The sequence below is a fragment of the Scomber japonicus genome, chromosome 17 (genome assembly GCF_027409825.1).
Source record: "Scomber japonicus isolate fScoJap1 chromosome 17, fScoJap1.pri, whole genome shotgun sequence".
Lineage (NCBI taxonomy): Eukaryota > Metazoa > Chordata > Actinopteri > Scombriformes > Scombridae > Scomber > Scomber japonicus.
This window is the reverse complement of record NC_070594.1, coordinates 1,364,351-1,382,419: the sequence shown is the minus strand read 5'-3', so window position 1 is coordinate 1,382,419 and position 18,069 is coordinate 1,364,351. Positions and strand designations below refer to the sequence as shown.

Here is an 18,069-nt window from a genome sequence, read left to right as displayed (position 1 = left end):
TAAAGGTGAATACAGAGAAGTATGTGCTACAGTATAAGTGATGCTATATTGTCCAAGATAGTGATGAATAAAAACAGTGGAGGTACATTTACATTATATATGTTAATAATTTATAGTTAAAACAAACACTACTGTGAAAATAAACAGTCAGTGTGACGACGACTCTTTGACTCCATGCTGTCTGGTGATGTTTGTGCAGTGTGTACTTATATGTTCTCAATGTTTGGTGGTGTTTGTATAGCTGGTGTGTTTATGTATATTGTTCGTGTCTGTAAGGTCTCTGACAGATTGTGAAAATGAATTTCCCTTTAGGACAATAAAGGCTATCTATGCTGCTGTTTTCTGTTTTTGTGCGGCTGGGTTAGGGTTAGTAGTGTGTTTGCTGTGTTTTTGTTTAGTCTGTTCTCCCGTTCCTGCTTTCTATGCACCGACTCTGCATCCTGAGACATCACCTGACTGTAATCAAGCAATCAGCACATCATCTCCATAACAAGCTCAGACAGCCGGTGGATCATTGTCTTCCTCACAGCACAGAAGAGCCGCTCTAGATCTGAACTGCTGCTCTGACTGTTCAAGGATCCGGCCTGTTACCCTTTAACACTGCAGTATCTCTACACCTGTGGTCTTTACATTACATGCTGGTCTCTCCCCGTCTGGGTTCAGCCAAAAACAGCAACACTCAAGTTTTTCTATTTACACATTTGTGAACTTCCTCTAACAGCATCATTAAAACACTGCTGTACATTACATCATTAGCAACTAAGTTTTATTTTTTATATTGATAATGAGAGAATTAACACAAAGACACACAACACTGGACAAGTCAACAGGTTGAAGCAACAGAAGTGGAGGGAAGAAATAACTGCTTTCCTCTGTGATGGTTCTCGTTGATATTTTGATTTCCCATGAGAGAAACTTATTAAATTAATCTTTAATAAACCAAACCAGAACTTGAGGCTGCTGATAAACACATCACTTTCTTATTATATTACAAAACTTTATTACTATTTATTGTTGTTATTATTACCTAATGTTTCACAAATGGATGTGTAGATGTAAGGACCTGATGACTTCTTGCTTTGAAACAATAATAAGAAAGAAACGCTGCAGCTTGTAGCAGCAATATAAAATAATTTATGAATCATATTACGACTGGTCGACATGGAACAATGTTTTTAGTCTTCTGGCTGTTGATTGATTTTGTGAATATTTGATGGTTGATAAGGTTTGGGTAACATCTGTAATAGATTAGATTAATATATCGAACCTTGACACCTTTGAACAGACTAATTTAATTTAATGCTAATGAGAAATGTTTAATGTTGATTCAGTGAAACAATGAAAATGTTTTGTGAAAGAACAAAATAAAGAACAAGATCATTCTATTGTAAAACTAATTTAATAATAATGAATATATTACTAATGAAACATACTTTGTCATAATAATGAATAAAAAGTGAAAAGAACTTCATTCAAACCCGAAATGTGTCATCATGGCAGTAACACACTGCTGAATATCTCTGTGTGTATATACTGTATATTATATTTCATTGCTGTGTGTTTCATATGAAAAGTAATAAAAGATTAAAGGTCCATACATTTCATTTAGCTTCGGCTCATCACTGATCATTTATTGAATCAGCTGTTGTCACCAAACTGCTCCGACGGCTCAGAGGACTCACTGATACCTGAAATAGAAACTAAACTCAGCACCATTCAACTCCAGACTGATAAAACTGTCACACCTCTGAACTACAATGAAGACAAGATGTGATAAAAATCTACAACATTGAGCCAGAAGACTGGAATTCACAACAAAAGAAAACTATTAACGAGTTAACACATTATATGTCCTGGTTCGTATTAAGACTTTATCACAGTTAGAATATCTACAGCAGAAATAATTGTTCCAGTTTTAACTTCTATATATTATAGTTTTTTATATTTATGTTGATGTCACACACACACTCCATTTCAAAAGGTTGTTTCGTTCTGTCAGCACGAAGCTTCCTTGATCAGAAACATGATTAGAGCTTTTGGAGAACGTCTGACCTCGGCTGTAAAGAAGGAAACACACAACGCCTTGATTCAAAGGATTCCTCCTGCTGAATGAAAAGCAGAGCAGAGGTCAGGAACTGTTCACTATCATATGTACAGAAGAGAGGACAGACAACCACGAAGGGATTCGAACCCTCAATCTTCTGATCCGAAGTCAGACGCCTTGTCCTTTAGGCCACGTGGTCATGCAGACAGTGACGTGTACATTTGAATTGGGCCAAGGTCCGAGTCTACCGGCAAACATCGAGGAGAAGCAAGATCTGGAAGATCAAGTCTTGAAGAAGGGGAATTAGCTCAAATGGTAGAGCGCTCGCTTAGCATGCGAGAGGTAGTGGGATCGATGCCCGCATTCTCCATTACCTTCTTTTCTGTTGTCTCTTCTCAAGAAGGAAACACACAAAGCCTTCATTCAAAAGGATTCCTCCTGCTGAATGTCCCCAAAAAAATCAGAGGAAGGTTACACACCTCTGCACTGTCACTGTTTTCATCCATAATCAGCATCAATGCTTGGTGTACATGGTCAAAGCTGCTCATTGGTCACTTGGTCCAGACACAAGTCCTACAGAAGAGAGAACAGCCAACCACGAAGGGATTCGAATCCTCAATCTTCTGATCCGAAGTCAGACGCCTTGTCCAATTGGAAGCTTGACGTTTCGATTCCTGGCTTCTCCAGTCCAATTGTCCATGTGTCCTTGGGCAAGACACTTAACCCCAAATTGCTCCTGTTGCTATGCCAACGGTGTGTGAATGGTTAGTTTCCACCTGATGAGCAGGTTGTATAAATGTGTGTGAATGCGTGAATGAGATGTAATGTAAAAGCACCAGAGTGGTCATAATGACTAGAAAAAGTTCCATATAAGTACAGAACTGGGCGAAGGTCCTAGTCTACCGACCAACAGCAAGGAGAAGCAAGACCTGGAAGATCAAGCTTTTGCCTTCATGGGATCCATGTGTGAGGTGATGGGGCAGTGTTGCACATTCCTTGAGTTGAGCTGAAAACACTGCCAGCTTTACATGTGAAGGTCTTCACCAGATGATCTCCCTCTACAACAATGAAGCCTGGCCTGTACAGGGATCGAACCTGTGACCTTGGCGTTATTAGCACCACGCTCTAACCAACTGAGCTAACAGGCCTGTTGCTGCCTTTCTGTCTACAACCACGTCCCTTATAGAATGAAAGACATTCATTTGCTTTCAAACATCGAGCGAACCAGGCTTGCTAAAGTCTTGAAGAAGGGGAATTAGCTCAAATGGTAGAGCGCTCGCTTAGCATGCGAGAGGTAGCAGGATCGATGCCCGCATTCTCCATTACCTTCTTTTCAGTGGTCTCTCCTCAAGAAGAAAACACACAAAGCCTTCATTCAAAGGATTCCTCCTGCTGAATGTCCCCATAAAAATCAGAGGAAGGTTACACACCTCTGCACTGTCACATTTCCACACCTTCATCTCTGTGACTATGTCTTGTTTTCATCCATCATCAGCACTGTCCCATTGCTTGGTCTTCAAAGCTTCTTATTGGAATATTTCTTCCTGAACAGACACAAGTACTACAGAAGAGAGGACAGACAACCACGAAGGGATTCGAACCCTCAATCTTCTGATCCGAAGTCAGACGGCTTGTCCTTTAGGCCACGTGGTCATGCAGACAGTGACGTGTACATTTGAACGGGGCGAAGGTCCGAGTCTACCGACAAACAGTGAGGAGGTGCAAGATCTGGAAGATCAAGCTTTTGCCTTCATGGGATCCATGTGTGAGGTGATGGGGCAGTGTTGCACATTCCTTGAGTTGAGCTGAAAACACTGCCAGCTTTACATCTGAAGGTCTTTACCAGATGTTCTCCCTCTACAACAATGAAGCCTGCACTGTACAGGGATCGAACCTGTGACCTTGGCGTTATTAGCACCACGCTCTAACCAACTGAGCTAACAGGCCTGTTGCTGCCTTTCTATCTACAACCACGTCCCTTATAGATTGAAAGACATTCCTTTGCTTTCAAACATCGAGCGAACCAGGCTTGCTGATGTCTTGAAGAAGGGGAATTAGCTCAAATGGTAGAGCGCTCGCTTAGCATGCGAGAGGTAGCGGGATCGATGCCCGCATTCTCCATTACCTTCTTTTCTGTAGAGCCGATTGTCAAGAAGAAAACACTACTTTTTGTTATCTGGGATGTCACACACTGCATTTCAAAAGGTTGTGTTGTTCTGTCACCATGATGCTTCCTTGATCAGAAACATGATTAGTCCCTTTGGAGAACGTCTGACCTCAGAAACACACAAAGTCTCGATTTGAAGGATTCCTCCTGCTGAATGTGATCATGAAAAGAGCAAGGGTCACACACTGTTCACTGCAATACAAGTGTTCAGTAAAGTTTTATATTTGTGACTATGTCTTGTTTTCATCCATAATCAGCTCTGTCACATTGCTTGGTGAACATGGTCTAGACAGTCAACCACGAAGGGATTCGAACCCTCAATCTTCTGATCCGAAGTCAGACACCTTGTCCTTTAGGCCACGTGGTCATGTTGATGAAGTCATGGTTAATATCTGGTCACTGACTCTGAGGCTGCTCAGTATTTTCAGAGAAGCTCTACATTTTGTTTATAGGTTCATGTCCCTATAAACCATAACCCTAAACCAGACTTCATCCAGAATCCGTCCAGACATCATCCAGACATCATCCAGGTCTAAGCAGGTAAAACGTTAACAGATTCAATGTTTTTATCTTAGTTTTGTTTCTATTTGTGTTGAGATCAGAATAAACAGACTTTCACTTCTCACATGTATAATAATTCAGTGAGGTTCAATGAAGTCTACTTTTATTTATATGTTCTGAGAAGCAGCTGATTCTTACCGAGGTCTGTTGGGATGTAGACGAAGAAATTAAAGAGTTTTAAACCACAGTTATTATAGTTTTTACATTTTCATCATTTTTTATCTTTATTTAGTTTTTCAATTTCAGTTTAGTTTTAGTGAGTTTAACAATCAATCAATCAATCAATCTTTATTTATATAGCTCAAAATCACAACCTGGACATTAGTGGGATTTTTCCCTTTTAGCTTTTATCCCATAAATGTTCCCCTCATCATCATCATTCTTCATCATCATCATCACTCTTCATCACCACTCTTTACTGTTACCTACTGCAGGTTTGGAGTCTAAATATCCCCACATTGGGCTGTCTGTTGTTTCTACTTCTTTATATAAAATCATTAAAGCATCATTTTCTTCTGTCTGTGCTGAAGCTGCTCTGCTGCCACCTGCTGGACGCGGCCGTTATCTCAACATATAAACTGAACAGGAGACAATAAAAATACAACTATTTAGTTAGTTTTGTTTTGTTCACTTTAGTTTTTTTTCTTTTTATTTCAGTTAACTACATTATTATTCTTTCCCTGCTAGTTTTAGTCTTAGATCTAAACAATCTGATCTGCAGTGAATCCTTTCTGCTCTCTGTGGAAACAGAGGTCTAAATCTGTGCAGCAGAGGTGGAAACGTCCTCACAGTTACTCTCTATAACAATGGAGCCTACATTTCCCATAATGCATCAGGACAGAGTCACAACAACAGCTTATGAAGTGATTTGGCTGCAGTCAGATGGAAAAACTCTGTGAAATGTGCAGAGAAAAAAAGTCACTCTGCCCTCGTCCTTCTTCCTCTTCTGGCTTCCTTCCTGCCAGACTGCAGGGATTTGATTGGCTGAGAGCTGCGTGGGAAGCCCCGCCCCCTCCTCCAGTTTACTGCAGGTCGACCTTTGACCCCCTCCTCAGTATCAGACTTGTTCCCGCCGCTGGTTTGGTTCAGAAAGATCTGGATACACACAAACACACCGATAACGTGTGACGCAACACACACACACACACCCACACACACACACACACACACACACACACACACACACACACACACACACACACACACTGATATAGTCCAAACTCACACACACACCTGTATGGAAGTTCATTCGTGTCAAAAAAACACAAACTGACTGCAGAGAAACTGTTAAAGTGCAGATTTAATTTATTAATTTCAACTTATTAGAAGATTGTAAACACTTTTTATAAAACTTTTCTTTTTTCTTACAGTGTATATTTTATTCTGCAGTATTAAGAGTTCATAGTTAGACTTTATGAAACTGTCAAGACTATAAAAATAAAGCAAGAAAGATTTTATCTGCAGGAGTCAAAATTCACAAGAATCTAAAATGAAAGTTTTCCTAGTGTGTCCTCATCTGACTGAGTTTTATGGTCATGATCCAACTTCCATACACTCCCACAGGAATGAACACACACACACACACACACACACACACACACACACACACACACACACACACACACACACACACACACACACACACACACACACACAGAGACTCCTGCAGATGTGTGTCAGTGTTCCTCCGGCCGGCTCTCAGGTAAGCTGCTGCTGCTTCTCTGCTTTAACTCTTTTATTGGCTGCTAACCCTGAACTCTTTTATTAAATGTCTGCAGAGGTGCATTATGGGAAACTTTCTGCTGTTCATCGTCATGTTTATGAAACTTTCTGTTTGACTCAAAGAGACGAAAACGTTTATCAGTGTTTATAAAATGAAGCTGAAGAATCAAACCTGCAGTTTAAACTGTCAGAGGGTCAAAGGTCATTTATATCTGTTAGGATGAAAAGAACTGAGTACTTTACTGTAGTATAGTTAGAGGTACTAGTACTTTACTGTAGTACAGTCTGAGGTACTAGTACTTTACTGTAGTATAGTTAGAGGTACTAGTACTTTACTGTAGTACAGTTAGAGGTACTAGTACTATACTGTAGTACAGTCAGAGGTACTAGTACTTTACTGTAGTACAGTCTGAGGTACTAGTACTTTACTGTAGTACAGTTAGAGGTACTAGTACTTTACTGTAGTACAGTCAGAGGTACTAGTACTTTACTGTAGTACAGTTAGAGGTACTAGTACTTTACTGTAGTACAGTCTGAGGTACTAGTACTTTACTGTAGTACAGTTAGAGGTACTAGTACTTTACTGTAGTACAGTCTGAGGTACTAGTACTTTACTGTAGTACAGTTAGAGGTACTAGTACTTTACTGTAGTGCAGTTAGAGGTACTAGTACTTTACTGTAGTACAGTTAGAGGTACTAGTACTTTACTGTAGTACAGTTAGAGGTACTAGTACTTTACTGCAGTACAGTTAGAGGTACTAGTACTTTACTGTAGTACAGTTAGAGGTACTAGTACTTTACTGTAGTACAGTTAGAGGTACTACATCTCCACTACATTTATTCACATTTGTGTATCAGAACTTTGTTTTTTCTTCTTTCCCATTAATCATCTCAGCAGCCCTCACATCTATCTGCTGACCCTTTGGAGGGGCCCCACCCCTAGGTTGGGAACCACTGGAGGGGCCGACTCTAAAATATATTACACAGCGATTCAGTGATGGATGTAATCATTGAATTGATTAATTTATTTTCTCTCTCTCTCTCTCTCTGTCTCTCTCTCTCTCTCTCTCTCTCTCTCTCTCTCTCTCTCTCTCTCTCTCTCAGTCATGTTAACCTTGGCTGCTCTCTCGCTCCGCCTTCGGGCCTCCAGTTGCCAAGGAAGCTGCCGCTCCATAGCAACCGTCATCTCCGGCAACAAGACATCCAAGTGAGTCACAGAGACACTAAACATGATGACCTCACAACGTTTGACCTCTGACCTGTGTGTGTGTGTGTGTGTGTGTGTGTGTGTGTGTGTGTGTGTGTGTGTGTGTGTGTGTGTGTGTCTCTGTGTGTGTGTGTGTGTGTGTGTGTGTGTCTGTGTCTGTGTGTGTGTGTGTGTGTGTGTGTGTCTGTGTGTGTGTGTATGTGTGTGTGTGTGTGTGTGTGTGTCTGTGTGTGTGTGTGTGTGTGTCTGTGTGTCTGTGTGTGTGTGTGTGTGTGTGACTGTGCTGTGTGTGTGTGTGTGTGTGTGTGTGTGTGTCTGTGTGTGTGTGTGTGTGTGTGTGTGTGTGTGTGTGTGCAGGTTGGTGAGGGAGCGGCTGAAGAAGGAGGTGGAGAACATGAGGACTCAGTTTTCGGGGTTCAGGCCGAGTCTGGTGGTTTTACAGGCGAGTGATAAATGTGGAATAATTAAAATCCACTTTTAGCAACACAACACTGTGGTTATAACACATTTTATATCATTTGTCAAAACTTATTTAGGAAGAAATTAGATGTGAATGATTCTTTTTATTTACTTGATGTTACTAAGCATCTTATTTTAAACATTTCCACCAGTAATTTAGAAATATTCTGTATATGTTGGATTATATGAGTTGTATTTCCACTACTCAAAAAAAATTCTTTGATGTAACGTCCATGCTGTCTTGCTGCCGCTGAGTTCAGTCTGAATTTATCTCCTTTTAAAAGAATAGTCAGTATAAACAGAAGGAATTTAATTGAATCCATAAATCAGTTAAACTAGATTTAAAAGCAGCATCAGGTTTGTTAAAATGTACATTTAGTATTTTTGTTGGTTTTATAGATAAATTCAGACTGAACTCCGCAGCAAGACATCATGGAGGTTACGCCCAGGTGAAGGAAGGAAGGATGGAAGGGAGGGAGGAAGGAAGGAAGGAAGGGAGGGAAGAAGGGAGGGAAGAAGGAAGGAAGGGAGGGAAGAAGGAAGGAGGGAAGGATGGAAGAGATAGAGAAGGAAGGAAGGCATCAGGTTTGTTAAAATTGGTTTTCTAGATAAATTCAGACTGAACTCCACAGCAAGACATCATGGAGGTTACGCCCAGTTCAGTTTCAGGTCTTTTTCTGTATTCATCCATTTATAAAACAAATATTAAAACAATAAAACCTTTAATTACACATTGATCAGTTTCCTCTTATTGATCTTTTTTTAATATATTGATTATATTGAACTGGGCGTAACCTCCATGATGTCTTGCTGCGGAGTTCAGTCTGAATTTATCTAGAAAACCAACAAAAATACTAAATGTACATTTTAACAAACCTGATGCAGCTTTTAAATCTAGTTTAACTGATTTTTTAATATTCAGTATAAACAGAGGAACCTCTTCACTGCTCATATATTTCCTGTCGACTCTTTCCAGTCTCTGACTCCTCTGACAGATAAATGTCGTGTTGGTTCACCTCGACCCGACAGACCAGCGCGAGCCGGTTGTGTTTGCTGCAGCTGCTTTTTCTCTCAGCTGATAACAAACATGAACCTGCAGATACTTCATGTTTCACGCTAACACTGCTGCTCGTTTCAGCACCGAGACGTAAAGACTTTCCTCTCAGTTCACTCACAGAGACGAAGCTTAGATATGAGAGACGAGCAGGAGGCAGCTTTATTTATAGAGAGCAGTTCATACTCAATGTGCTTTACATAAAACATTTAGCAGTAAGAATTGGAAAAATAAATATAAAAACATATAATTTGAAAAATAAAAATAAAACCCAATAATAGTAAAAAACAACATGGAAACATGAAAAAAAATTGATTAAAAACAAACCTCCCCCTAATAGAAAAAACAAAAAAATAAAATAAAAAACAAAAAAACAAGACAAAAATAAATAAAATTAAAAATAAAAATAAAAATAAAAATAAAAATAAAAATAAAAATAAAAATAAAAATAAAAATAAAATTAAAATTAAATAAAAATAAATAAATAAATAAAATAAAAAATAAAAAATGAAAAATAAAAATTTAAAAATAAAATAAAAATAAAATAAAAAATAAAATAAAATAAAAAAGGGAACATCATGGAGGGAGGAATAAAGATGATGATGATGATGATGTTCCTCTCTGTGTCTCATGGTTAAATGATGAGGATGATGATGATGATGAGGATGATGATGAGGATGATGAAGATGAAGACGATGAGGATGATGAAGATAATAATGATGATGTTCCTCTCTGTGTCTCATGGTTAAATGATGAAGAGGATGAGGATGATGACGAGGATGATGAGGATGATGAAGATGATGATGATGATGATGTTCCTCTCTGTGTCTCATGGTTAAATGATGATGAAGATGAGGATGATGATGAGGATGATGAAGATGATGATGATGATGATGATGATGTTCCTCTCTGTGTCTCATGGTTAAATGATGAAGAGGATGAGGATGATGATGAGGATGATGAGGATGATGAGGATGATGAAGATGATGATGATGATGTTCCTCTCTGTGTCTCATGGTTAAATGATGATGAAGACGATAAGGATGATGATGAGGGTGATGAGGATGATGAAGATGATGATGATGATGTTCTTCTCTGTGTCTCATGGTTAAATGATGAAGAGGATGAGGATGATGATGAGGATGATGAGGATGATGATGAGGATGATGAGGATGATGATGAGGATGATGAGGATGATGAAGATGATGATGATGATGATGTTCCTCTCTGTGTCTCATGGTTAAATGATGAAGAGGATGATGATGATGATGATGATGAAGATGATGATGATGATGGTGATGGTGATGATGATGATGGTGATGGTGATGATGATGATGATGAGGATGATGATAAGGATGATGAAGATGATGATGATGATGTTCCTCTCTGTGTTTCAGGTTGGAGACCGAGACGACTCGAATCTTTACATCAGCCACAAGCTGAAGGCTGCAGCCGAGGTGAGAAACACCTAAACACACTTCCTTCCTTCCCTCATTTCCTTCCTCTGTCCTTCCTTCCCTCCCTTCCTTCCTCCCTCCTTCCTTCCTTCTTTCTTCCTTTCTTCCTTCCCTCCTTCTCTCTTTCTTTCCTCCATCCCTCCTTTCCGTCCTCCCTCCTTTCCTTCCTTCCCTCCTTCTCTCTTTATTTCCTCCCTCCTTTCCTTTCCTTCCCTCCTTCCCTTCCTTCCTTGACTCATGGACAACAGGAGGGTTGACATGTTGAGTTTGTCGTCTGCAGATCGGCATCGATGCAAAACACGTGAGGCTGCCGAGCTCCGCGACGCAGAACGAGGTCAGTTAACACATAGCAAGAAACAGGAAACAGGAAGCAGGAAGCAGGAAGCTGGTTTCTAACGTGCGCTGCTCCTCCAGGTGCTGCAGAGCATCATGGCCGTTAACGACAACCTGTCCGTCCACGGTCTCATCGTGCAGCTTCCTCTGGACTCCGTCAACGCCATCGACAACGAGCTCGTCACCAACGCCGTCTCTCCTGAGAAAGACGTGGACGGGTCCGTTACTACTTCCTGTCTGTTACTACTTCCTGTCCGTTACTACTTCTTGTCCCTTACTACTTCCTGTCTGTTACTACTTCCTGTCTGTTACTACTTCCTGTCCGTTACTACTTCCTGTCCGTTACTACTTCCTGTCTGTTACTACTTCCTGTCCGTTACTACTTCTTGTCCCTTACTACTTCCTGTCTGTTACTACTTCCTGTCCGTTACTGCTTCTTGTCCGTTACTGCTTCCTGTCCGTTACTACTTCCTGTCCATTACTGCTTCCTGTCCGTTACTGCTTCCTGTCCGTTACTGCTTCCTGTCCGTTACTGCTTCCTGTCCGTCAAGATCAAGTCACAGAAAAACACTGAAGATCATTTATCATCCTGTGTGTGTGTGTGTGTGTGTGTGTGTCTGTGTGTGTGTGTGTGTGTGTGTGTATGTCTGTGTGTGTGTGTGTGTGTGTGTGTGTCTGTGTGTGTGTGTGTGTATGTGTGTGTGTGTATGTCTGTGTGTGTGTGTGTGTGTGTGTGTGTGTGTGTGTGTGTATGTCTGTGTGTGTGTGTGTGTGTGTGTGTGTGTGTGTGTGTGTGTGTGTATGTCTGTGTGTCTGTGTGTGTGTGTGTGTGTGTGTGTGTGTGTGTATGTCTGTGTGTGTGTGTGTGTGTGTGTGTGTGTGTGTGTGTGTATGTCTGTGTGTGTGTGTGTGTGTGTGTGTGTGTGTCTGTGTGTGTGTGTATGTCTGTGTGTGTGTGTGTGTGTGTGTGTGTGTGTGTCTGTGTGTGTGTGTGTGTGTGTGTGTGTGTATGTGCGTGTGTGTGTGTGTGTGTGTGTGTGTGTGTGTGTGTGCAGGCTGAGTTGTATTAATGCAGGGAAGTTGTCTCGAGGTGATCTGAATGACTGTTTCATCCCCTGCACACCGAACGGCTGCATGGAGCTAATCAGACAGACAGGTAACACACACACACACACACACACACACACACACACACACACATACACACACACACACACACATACCTGTTTTTAGTACCTCATGGGGACCCTGACTGGGGTCCAGCCTTTCTAAAAGGTCTAGAGACGTAACTTTAACTCCTAAATTCATCATAATACTGTATGAACAACAAAAAGGACTTGACATATCAAAAACTCACACATCAATTTGAAACCTGAATTTTGCCCCCCCTCGTTGGGACCCGTAATGCTAACGTCTATTAGCATACAGCTGACATCACTGTTAGCCACAGTACAATTCATATTCAGTATTTGAACAAATGTAGGATTGAAAGCCTAACCTAGGGGGCTAATCGCTAAGCTAATATGCTAATACGAAGCTAACAGGCTAATATACACACTTACACACTTTGTCAGGAAAACCAACCTTGTGGGGACCGGGCCTATCAGGAGGCTGTTTGCTATTGATTCCAATGCTCGTTACCATGGAAACCAGGAGTCGGTCCCCACCAGGATAGGAAAACACATACACACACACACCCAGCAGCTCAGTAGCGTTCTGCTGTCTGATTGAACCTGAACGCAGCAGGTGTGATGTTTACTTCCTGGTTCCTGTGTGCAGGTGTGTCTGTGGCGGGAAAACACGCCGTCGTGATTGGTCGAAGCAAAATCGTCGGAGCTCCGATGCACGACCTCCTGCTGTGGAGCCACGCGACGGTGACCACCTGCCACTCCAAGACCCCCGACCTGCCCAAACAGGTGAGCCCCCCCCCCCCCCCACCTGCCACTCCAAGACCCCCGACCTGCCCAAACAGGTGAGCCCCCCCCGACCTGCCCGACCAGGTGAGCCCCCCCCCCCCCACCTACCCGACCAGGTGAGCCCCCCCCCCCCCATCTACCCGACCAGGTGAGCCCCCCCCCCCACCTGCCACTCCAAGACTCCCGACCTACCTGACCAGAGACCCAGCCTGACTGAAGGGTTGTTATCATGTCTGTGTGATGCGTTTCCTGTGTGATGCATTTCCTGTGTGATGCATTACCTGTGTGATGCGTTTCCTGTGTGATGCATTTCCTGTGTGATGCATTACCTGTGTGATGCATTTCCTGTGTGATGCGTTTCCTGTGTGATGCGTTTCCTGTGTGATGTGTGATGTGTTTCCTGTGTGATGTGTTACCTGTGTGATGCGTTTCCTGTGTGATGTGTTTCCTGTGTGATGCGTTTCCTGTGTGATGTGTGATGTGTTTCCTGTGTGATGCATTTCCTGTGTGATGCATTACCTGTGTGATGCGTTTCCTGTGTGATGTGTGATGTGTTTCCTGTGTGATGCGTTTCCTGTGTGATGTGTGATGCGTTTCCTGTGTGATGCGTTTCCTGTGTGATGCGTTACCTGTGTGATGTGTGATGCGTTTCCTGTGTGATGCGTTTCCTGTGTGATGCGTTACCTGTGTGATGCATTACCTGTGTGATGTGTTTCCTGTGTGATGCGTTTCCTGTGTGATGCGTTACCTGTGTGATGCGTTACCTGTGTGATGTGTTTCCTGTGTGATGCGTTTCCTGTGTGATGCGTTACCTGTGTGATGCGTTTCCTGTGTGATGCGTTTCCTGTGTGATGCGTTACCTGTGTGATGCATTACCTGTGTGATGCGTTTCCTGTGTGATGCGTTACCTGTGTGATGCGTTTCCTGTGTGATGCGTTTCCTGTGTGATGTGTGATGTGTGATGCGTTTCCTGTGTGATGCGTTTCCTGTGTGATGCGTTTCCTGTGTGATGCGTTTCCTGTGTGATGTGTGATGTGTTTCCTGTGTGATACGTTACCTGTGTGATGCGTTTCCTGTGTGATGCGTTTCCTGTGTGATACGTTTCCTGTGTGATGCGTGATGCGTTTCCTGTGTGATGCGTTTCCTGTGTGATGTGTGATGCGTTTCCTGTGTGATGCGTTACCTGTGTGATGAGTTTCCTGTGTGATGCGTTTCCTGTGTGATGCGTTTCCTGTGTGACGTGTGATGCGTTACCTGTGTGATGTGTGATGCGTTCCTGTGTGATGCGTTTCCTGTGTGATGCGTTTCCTGTGTGATGCGTTTCCTGTGTGATGTGTGATGCGTTACCTGTGTGATGTGTGATGCGTTTCCTGTGTGATGCGTTTCCTGTGTGATGCGTTTCCTGTGTGATGCGTTACCTGTGTGATGCGTTTCCTGTGTGATGCGTTTCCTGTGTGGTGAGTTTCCTGTGTGATGCGTTTCCTGTGTGATGTGTGATGCGTTACCTGTGTGATGTGTTTCCTGTGTGATGTGTTTCCTGTGTGATGCGTTTCCTGTGTGATGCGTTACCTGTGTGATGCGTTTCCTGTGTGATGCGTTTCCTGTGTGATGTGTGATACGTTTCCTGTGTGATGCGTTTCCTGTGTGATGCGTTACCTGTGTGATGCGTTTCCTGTGTGATGCGTTTCCTGTGTGATGCGTTACCTGTGTGATGCATTTCCTGTGTGATGCGTTTCCTGTGTGATGTGTGATGTGTTTCCTGTGTGATGCGTTACCTGTGTGATGCATTTCCTGTGTGGTGCGTTACCTGTGTGATGTGTGATGCGTTTCCTGTGTGATGTGTTTCCTGTGTGATGCGTTTCCTGTGTGATGCGTTTCCTGTGTGACGTGTGATGTGTTTCCTGTGTGATGCGTTTCCTGTGTGATACGTTTCCTGTGTGATGCGTTTCCTGTGTGATGCGTTTCCTGTGTGATGCGTTCCCTGTGTGACGTGTGATGCGTTTCCTGTGTGATGTGTTTCCTGTGTGATGCGTTTCCTGTGTGATACGTTTCCTGTGTGATGCGTTTCCTGTGTGATGTGTGATGCGTTTCCTGTGTGATGTGTGATGTGTTTCCTGTGTGATGCATTTCCTGTGTGATGTGTGATGCGTTTCCTGTCCAGGTGGGCAGGGCTGACATCCTGGTGGTGGGGGCGGGACGAGCAGAGATGGTGAGAGGAGAATGGCTGAAAGAAGGAACGGTCGTCATCGACTGTGGGATCAACCACGTACCTGGTGGGAATACTACTATTAATACTATACAATAACACCACACCGTGTTCATACCTGTGTCTGACCCCTGACCCCTGACCTCTGACCCCTGACCTCTATCAGACGAGACGAAGGCGAGCGGGAAGCGTGTGGTCGGCGACGTTCACTACGCCTCAGCCAATGAGAGAGCAGCATACATCACACCTGTACCAGGAGGGGTGGGGCCGATGACGGTGGCCATGCTGATGGAGGTAAAACCCCTAAACCCCCCCTAACCCTGACCTGGAGTCAGTCCACCTTAAAACATTAATATTATACATATAATCTAATATAATACAATGTAATGTAATATAATACATATATAATGATGAATAATATAATGAGTGTTTGTGTCGTTGCAGAACACGGTGCGCAGCGCTCAGAGGTTCCTCCTGAAGAATCAGCAGCGAAGATGATCGAAACCTCGTCGTCCTTCATGTTTTATATTTTATTATCCAGACATCACATTCCTCATTCCTCATTCCTTATTCCTCATTCCTCATTCCTCATCCCTCATTCCTCATTCCTCATTCCTCATCCCTCATTCCTTATTCCTCATTCCTTATTCTTCATTCCTTATTCTTCATTCCTTATTCTCATTCCTCATTCCTTATTCCTTATTCCTCATTCCTCATTCCTCATTCCTCATTCCTTATTCTTCATTCCTCAGTCCTCATTCCTTATTCCTCATTCCTCATTCCTCATTCTTCATTCCTCATTCCTTATTCCTCATTCCTCATTCCTTATTCCTCATTCCTTATTCCTCATTCCTCATTCCTCATTCTTCATTCCTCATTCCTCATTCCTTATTCCTTATTCCTCATCCCTCATTCCTTATTCCTCATTCCTCATTCCTTATTCCTCTTTCCTCATTCCTCATTCCTCATTCCTTATTCCTTATTCCTTATTCTTTATTCCTCATTCCTCATTCCTCATTCCTTATTCCTTATTCCTCATTCCTCATTCCTTATTCCTCATTCCTCTTTCCTTATTCCTTATTCCTCATTCCTCATTCCTAATTCCTCATTCCTCATTCCTTATTCCTTATTCCTCATTCCTTATTCCTTATTCCTCATTCTTCATTCCTCATTCCTTATTCCTCATTCCTCATTCCTCATCCCTCATTCCTCATTCCTTATTCCTCATTCCTTATTCCTTATTCCTCATTCTTCATTCCTCATTCCTTATTCCTCATTCCTCATTCCTCATCCCTCATTCCTCATTCCTTGTTCTTTATTCCTCATTCCTTATTCCTCATTCCTCATTCCTTGTTCTTTATTCCTCATTCCTTGTTCTTTATTCTTTGTTCTGATTTTTTTTTGTGAAACCAACAAACATCATGAATAAACAGATGAAGTTCGAGTTGAAGACTTTTTTCTCTCTGTGTGTTTTTCAACCTTCATCAGCGGCTCTGTTTGTTCAGGGGTCAGAGGTCGTCGCCATGGAAACGGCAGCGCAGCCAGGATCAAAGTATCGATAGGAAATTATTAATAGATAATCATTAATAGAAAAATCATAAAATGCAGAAGTTCAGTTCATGCAATACTGGATTAATAATTGTGATATGATTTATTTATTTATTGTATTTTTATTTTATATTAATAATCTTTTTGTTTCAGTCCGTCTCTGACTCTGAGGATCAATCACGTTTATTTATTACATAGATTTTATTTACATGTTTAAATCTGTGAGATAATATAATGAAACGTTCACAGAAAGAATTTAACTAAAATGAAAAACAAAGAAAAATAAAGTTGAATGTTAATATTCAATCAGATCTTGAGTCTTTATCATCAAAACAGGATTTAGTAAAAATAATAACTTTCTCAAAACAATAAATAAAACCTTTTCTGCTCAGAGTCAGAACCAGACTGACTGAAGAGACTCGAACAGCTGATCCAAATAAAATGAGCTCGTTATCAGCTGTTTGATAACGAGCTTGTATTAGGATCAGCTGTTAGAGTGCAGATACCTGAAACATGCAGGACAGCAGCTAGCAGCTAACGTAAAGCAGCTAACAGCTAGCAGCTAACAGCTAACAGAAAGCAGCTAACAGAAAGCAGCTAGCATAAAGCAGCTAGCAGCTAACGTAAAGCAGCTAACAGCTAGCAGCTAACATAAAGCAGCTAGCAGCTAGCAGCTAACGTAAAGCAGCTAACAGCTAGCAGCTAACATAAAGCAGCTAGCAGCTAACGTAAAAGCAGCTAGCAGCTAACGTAAAGCAGCTAGCAGCTAGCAGCTAGCAGCTAACAGAAAGGCTCACATAGAGGACGCAACGATCAGACACCAAGTTATCAGTTAAACCAGAGTTTATTTAAATGAGTGAAACTCAAACAAAGTGTGAACCAATCAGCTGTTCCCTCTAAACTAAAGAAAACTGGAGTACAGCTGATCTCCAACTAACAGTAAACTAACAAAATAAAAACTAACTAACTTCTGGACTAACTTCAAACCACTGACAGACAAAACAAACAGACAGAGGAAGAGAGAGAGAGAGAGAGAGAGAGAGACCAAGCAACCAGCCGCTATGTTATATAGTATACAGTCTGGTCACTAGTTAGTTTCTGGCAGAGTCTCAGCTGTACAAACAAGCATCTCTGTCTCTGGCTGCTTGGTTTGAGTTCTGCAGCATCACTGTGAGTCCGTCAGTGTTTCCTTATAAGCTTTGTGTTGCCTCAGAGGTCAGGGTCAGGGGTCAGGCAGCGGCATGAGAAGCACCTTTTATTATTGTTTTAGCTGCATATTTGTGTCTTTAGTACGTGTAATGTGATGAGAGAGGGAGAGAGACTGAGAGAGAGAGAGAGAGAGAGAGAGAGAGAGAGAGAGACAGAGAGAGAGAGAGAGAGAAGAGAGAGAGACAG

General features: G+C 42.0%; 1 protein-coding gene and 6 non-coding genes across 7 annotated transcripts; 3 read left to right on the top strand and 4 right to left on the bottom strand.

The window, feature by feature from the left end:
* Positions 1-2,170: 2,170 nt before the first annotated feature.
* trnar-ucg (transfer RNA arginine (anticodon UCG)) lies at positions 2,171-2,243 on the bottom strand. Its single transcript has one exon. It is a non-coding gene; the product is annotated as a tRNA-Arg (tRNA).
* Positions 2,244-2,341: 98 nt separating this feature from the next.
* On the top strand, positions 2,342-2,414 carry trnaa-agc (transfer RNA alanine (anticodon AGC)). Its single transcript has one exon. It is a non-coding gene; the product is annotated as a tRNA-Ala (tRNA).
* A 704-nt stretch (positions 2,415-3,118) lies between these two features.
* On the bottom strand, positions 3,119-3,192 carry trnai-aau (transfer RNA isoleucine (anticodon AAU)). The gene has a single exon. It is a non-coding gene; the product is annotated as a tRNA-Ile (tRNA).
* Positions 3,193-3,917: 725 nt separating this feature from the next.
* Positions 3,918-3,990, bottom strand: trnai-aau (transfer RNA isoleucine (anticodon AAU)). Its single transcript has one exon. It is a non-coding gene; the product is annotated as a tRNA-Ile (tRNA).
* Positions 3,991-4,092: 102 nt separating this feature from the next.
* On the top strand, positions 4,093-4,165 carry trnaa-agc (transfer RNA alanine (anticodon AGC)). Its single transcript has one exon. It is a non-coding gene; the product is annotated as a tRNA-Ala (tRNA).
* A 340-nt stretch (positions 4,166-4,505) lies between these two features.
* trnar-ucg (transfer RNA arginine (anticodon UCG)) lies at positions 4,506-4,578 on the bottom strand. Its single transcript has one exon. It is a non-coding gene; the product is annotated as a tRNA-Arg (tRNA).
* Positions 4,579-6,426: 1,848 nt separating this feature from the next.
* Positions 6,427-15,624, top strand: mthfd1a (methylenetetrahydrofolate dehydrogenase (NADP+ dependent) 1a, methenyltetrahydrofolate cyclohydrolase, formyltetrahydrofolate synthetase). Its single transcript, XM_053337321.1, has 11 exons — positions 6,427-6,474; positions 7,599-7,701; positions 8,059-8,143; positions 10,612-10,671; positions 10,952-11,005; positions 11,086-11,222; positions 12,060-12,160; positions 12,784-12,920; positions 15,082-15,193; positions 15,293-15,420; positions 15,571-15,624. Exons 2-11 carry the CDS (start codon positions 7,601-7,603, stop codon positions 15,622-15,624), a joined length of 969 nt encoding a protein of 322 aa, XP_053193296.1. The 5' UTR covers positions 6,427-6,474; positions 7,599-7,600.
* The last annotated feature ends 2,445 nt before the right edge of the window (positions 15,625-18,069 follow it).

Excerpts from the sequence above, each read along its gene's own strand:
- mthfd1a (XM_053337321.1), top strand. The coding sequence starts at position 7,601 with ATGTTAACCTTGGCTGCTCTCTCGCTCCGCCTTCGGGCCTCCAGTTGC. Across the intron at positions 10,672-10,951 it reads AGCTGAAGGCTGCAGCCGAG|ATCGGCATCGATGCAAAACA; the intron begins GTGAGAAACACC and ends TGTCGTCTGCAG. Across the intron at positions 11,223-12,059 it reads CCTGAGAAAGACGTGGACGG|GCTGAGTTGTATTAATGCAG; the intron begins GTCCGTTACTAC and ends GTGTGTGTGCAG.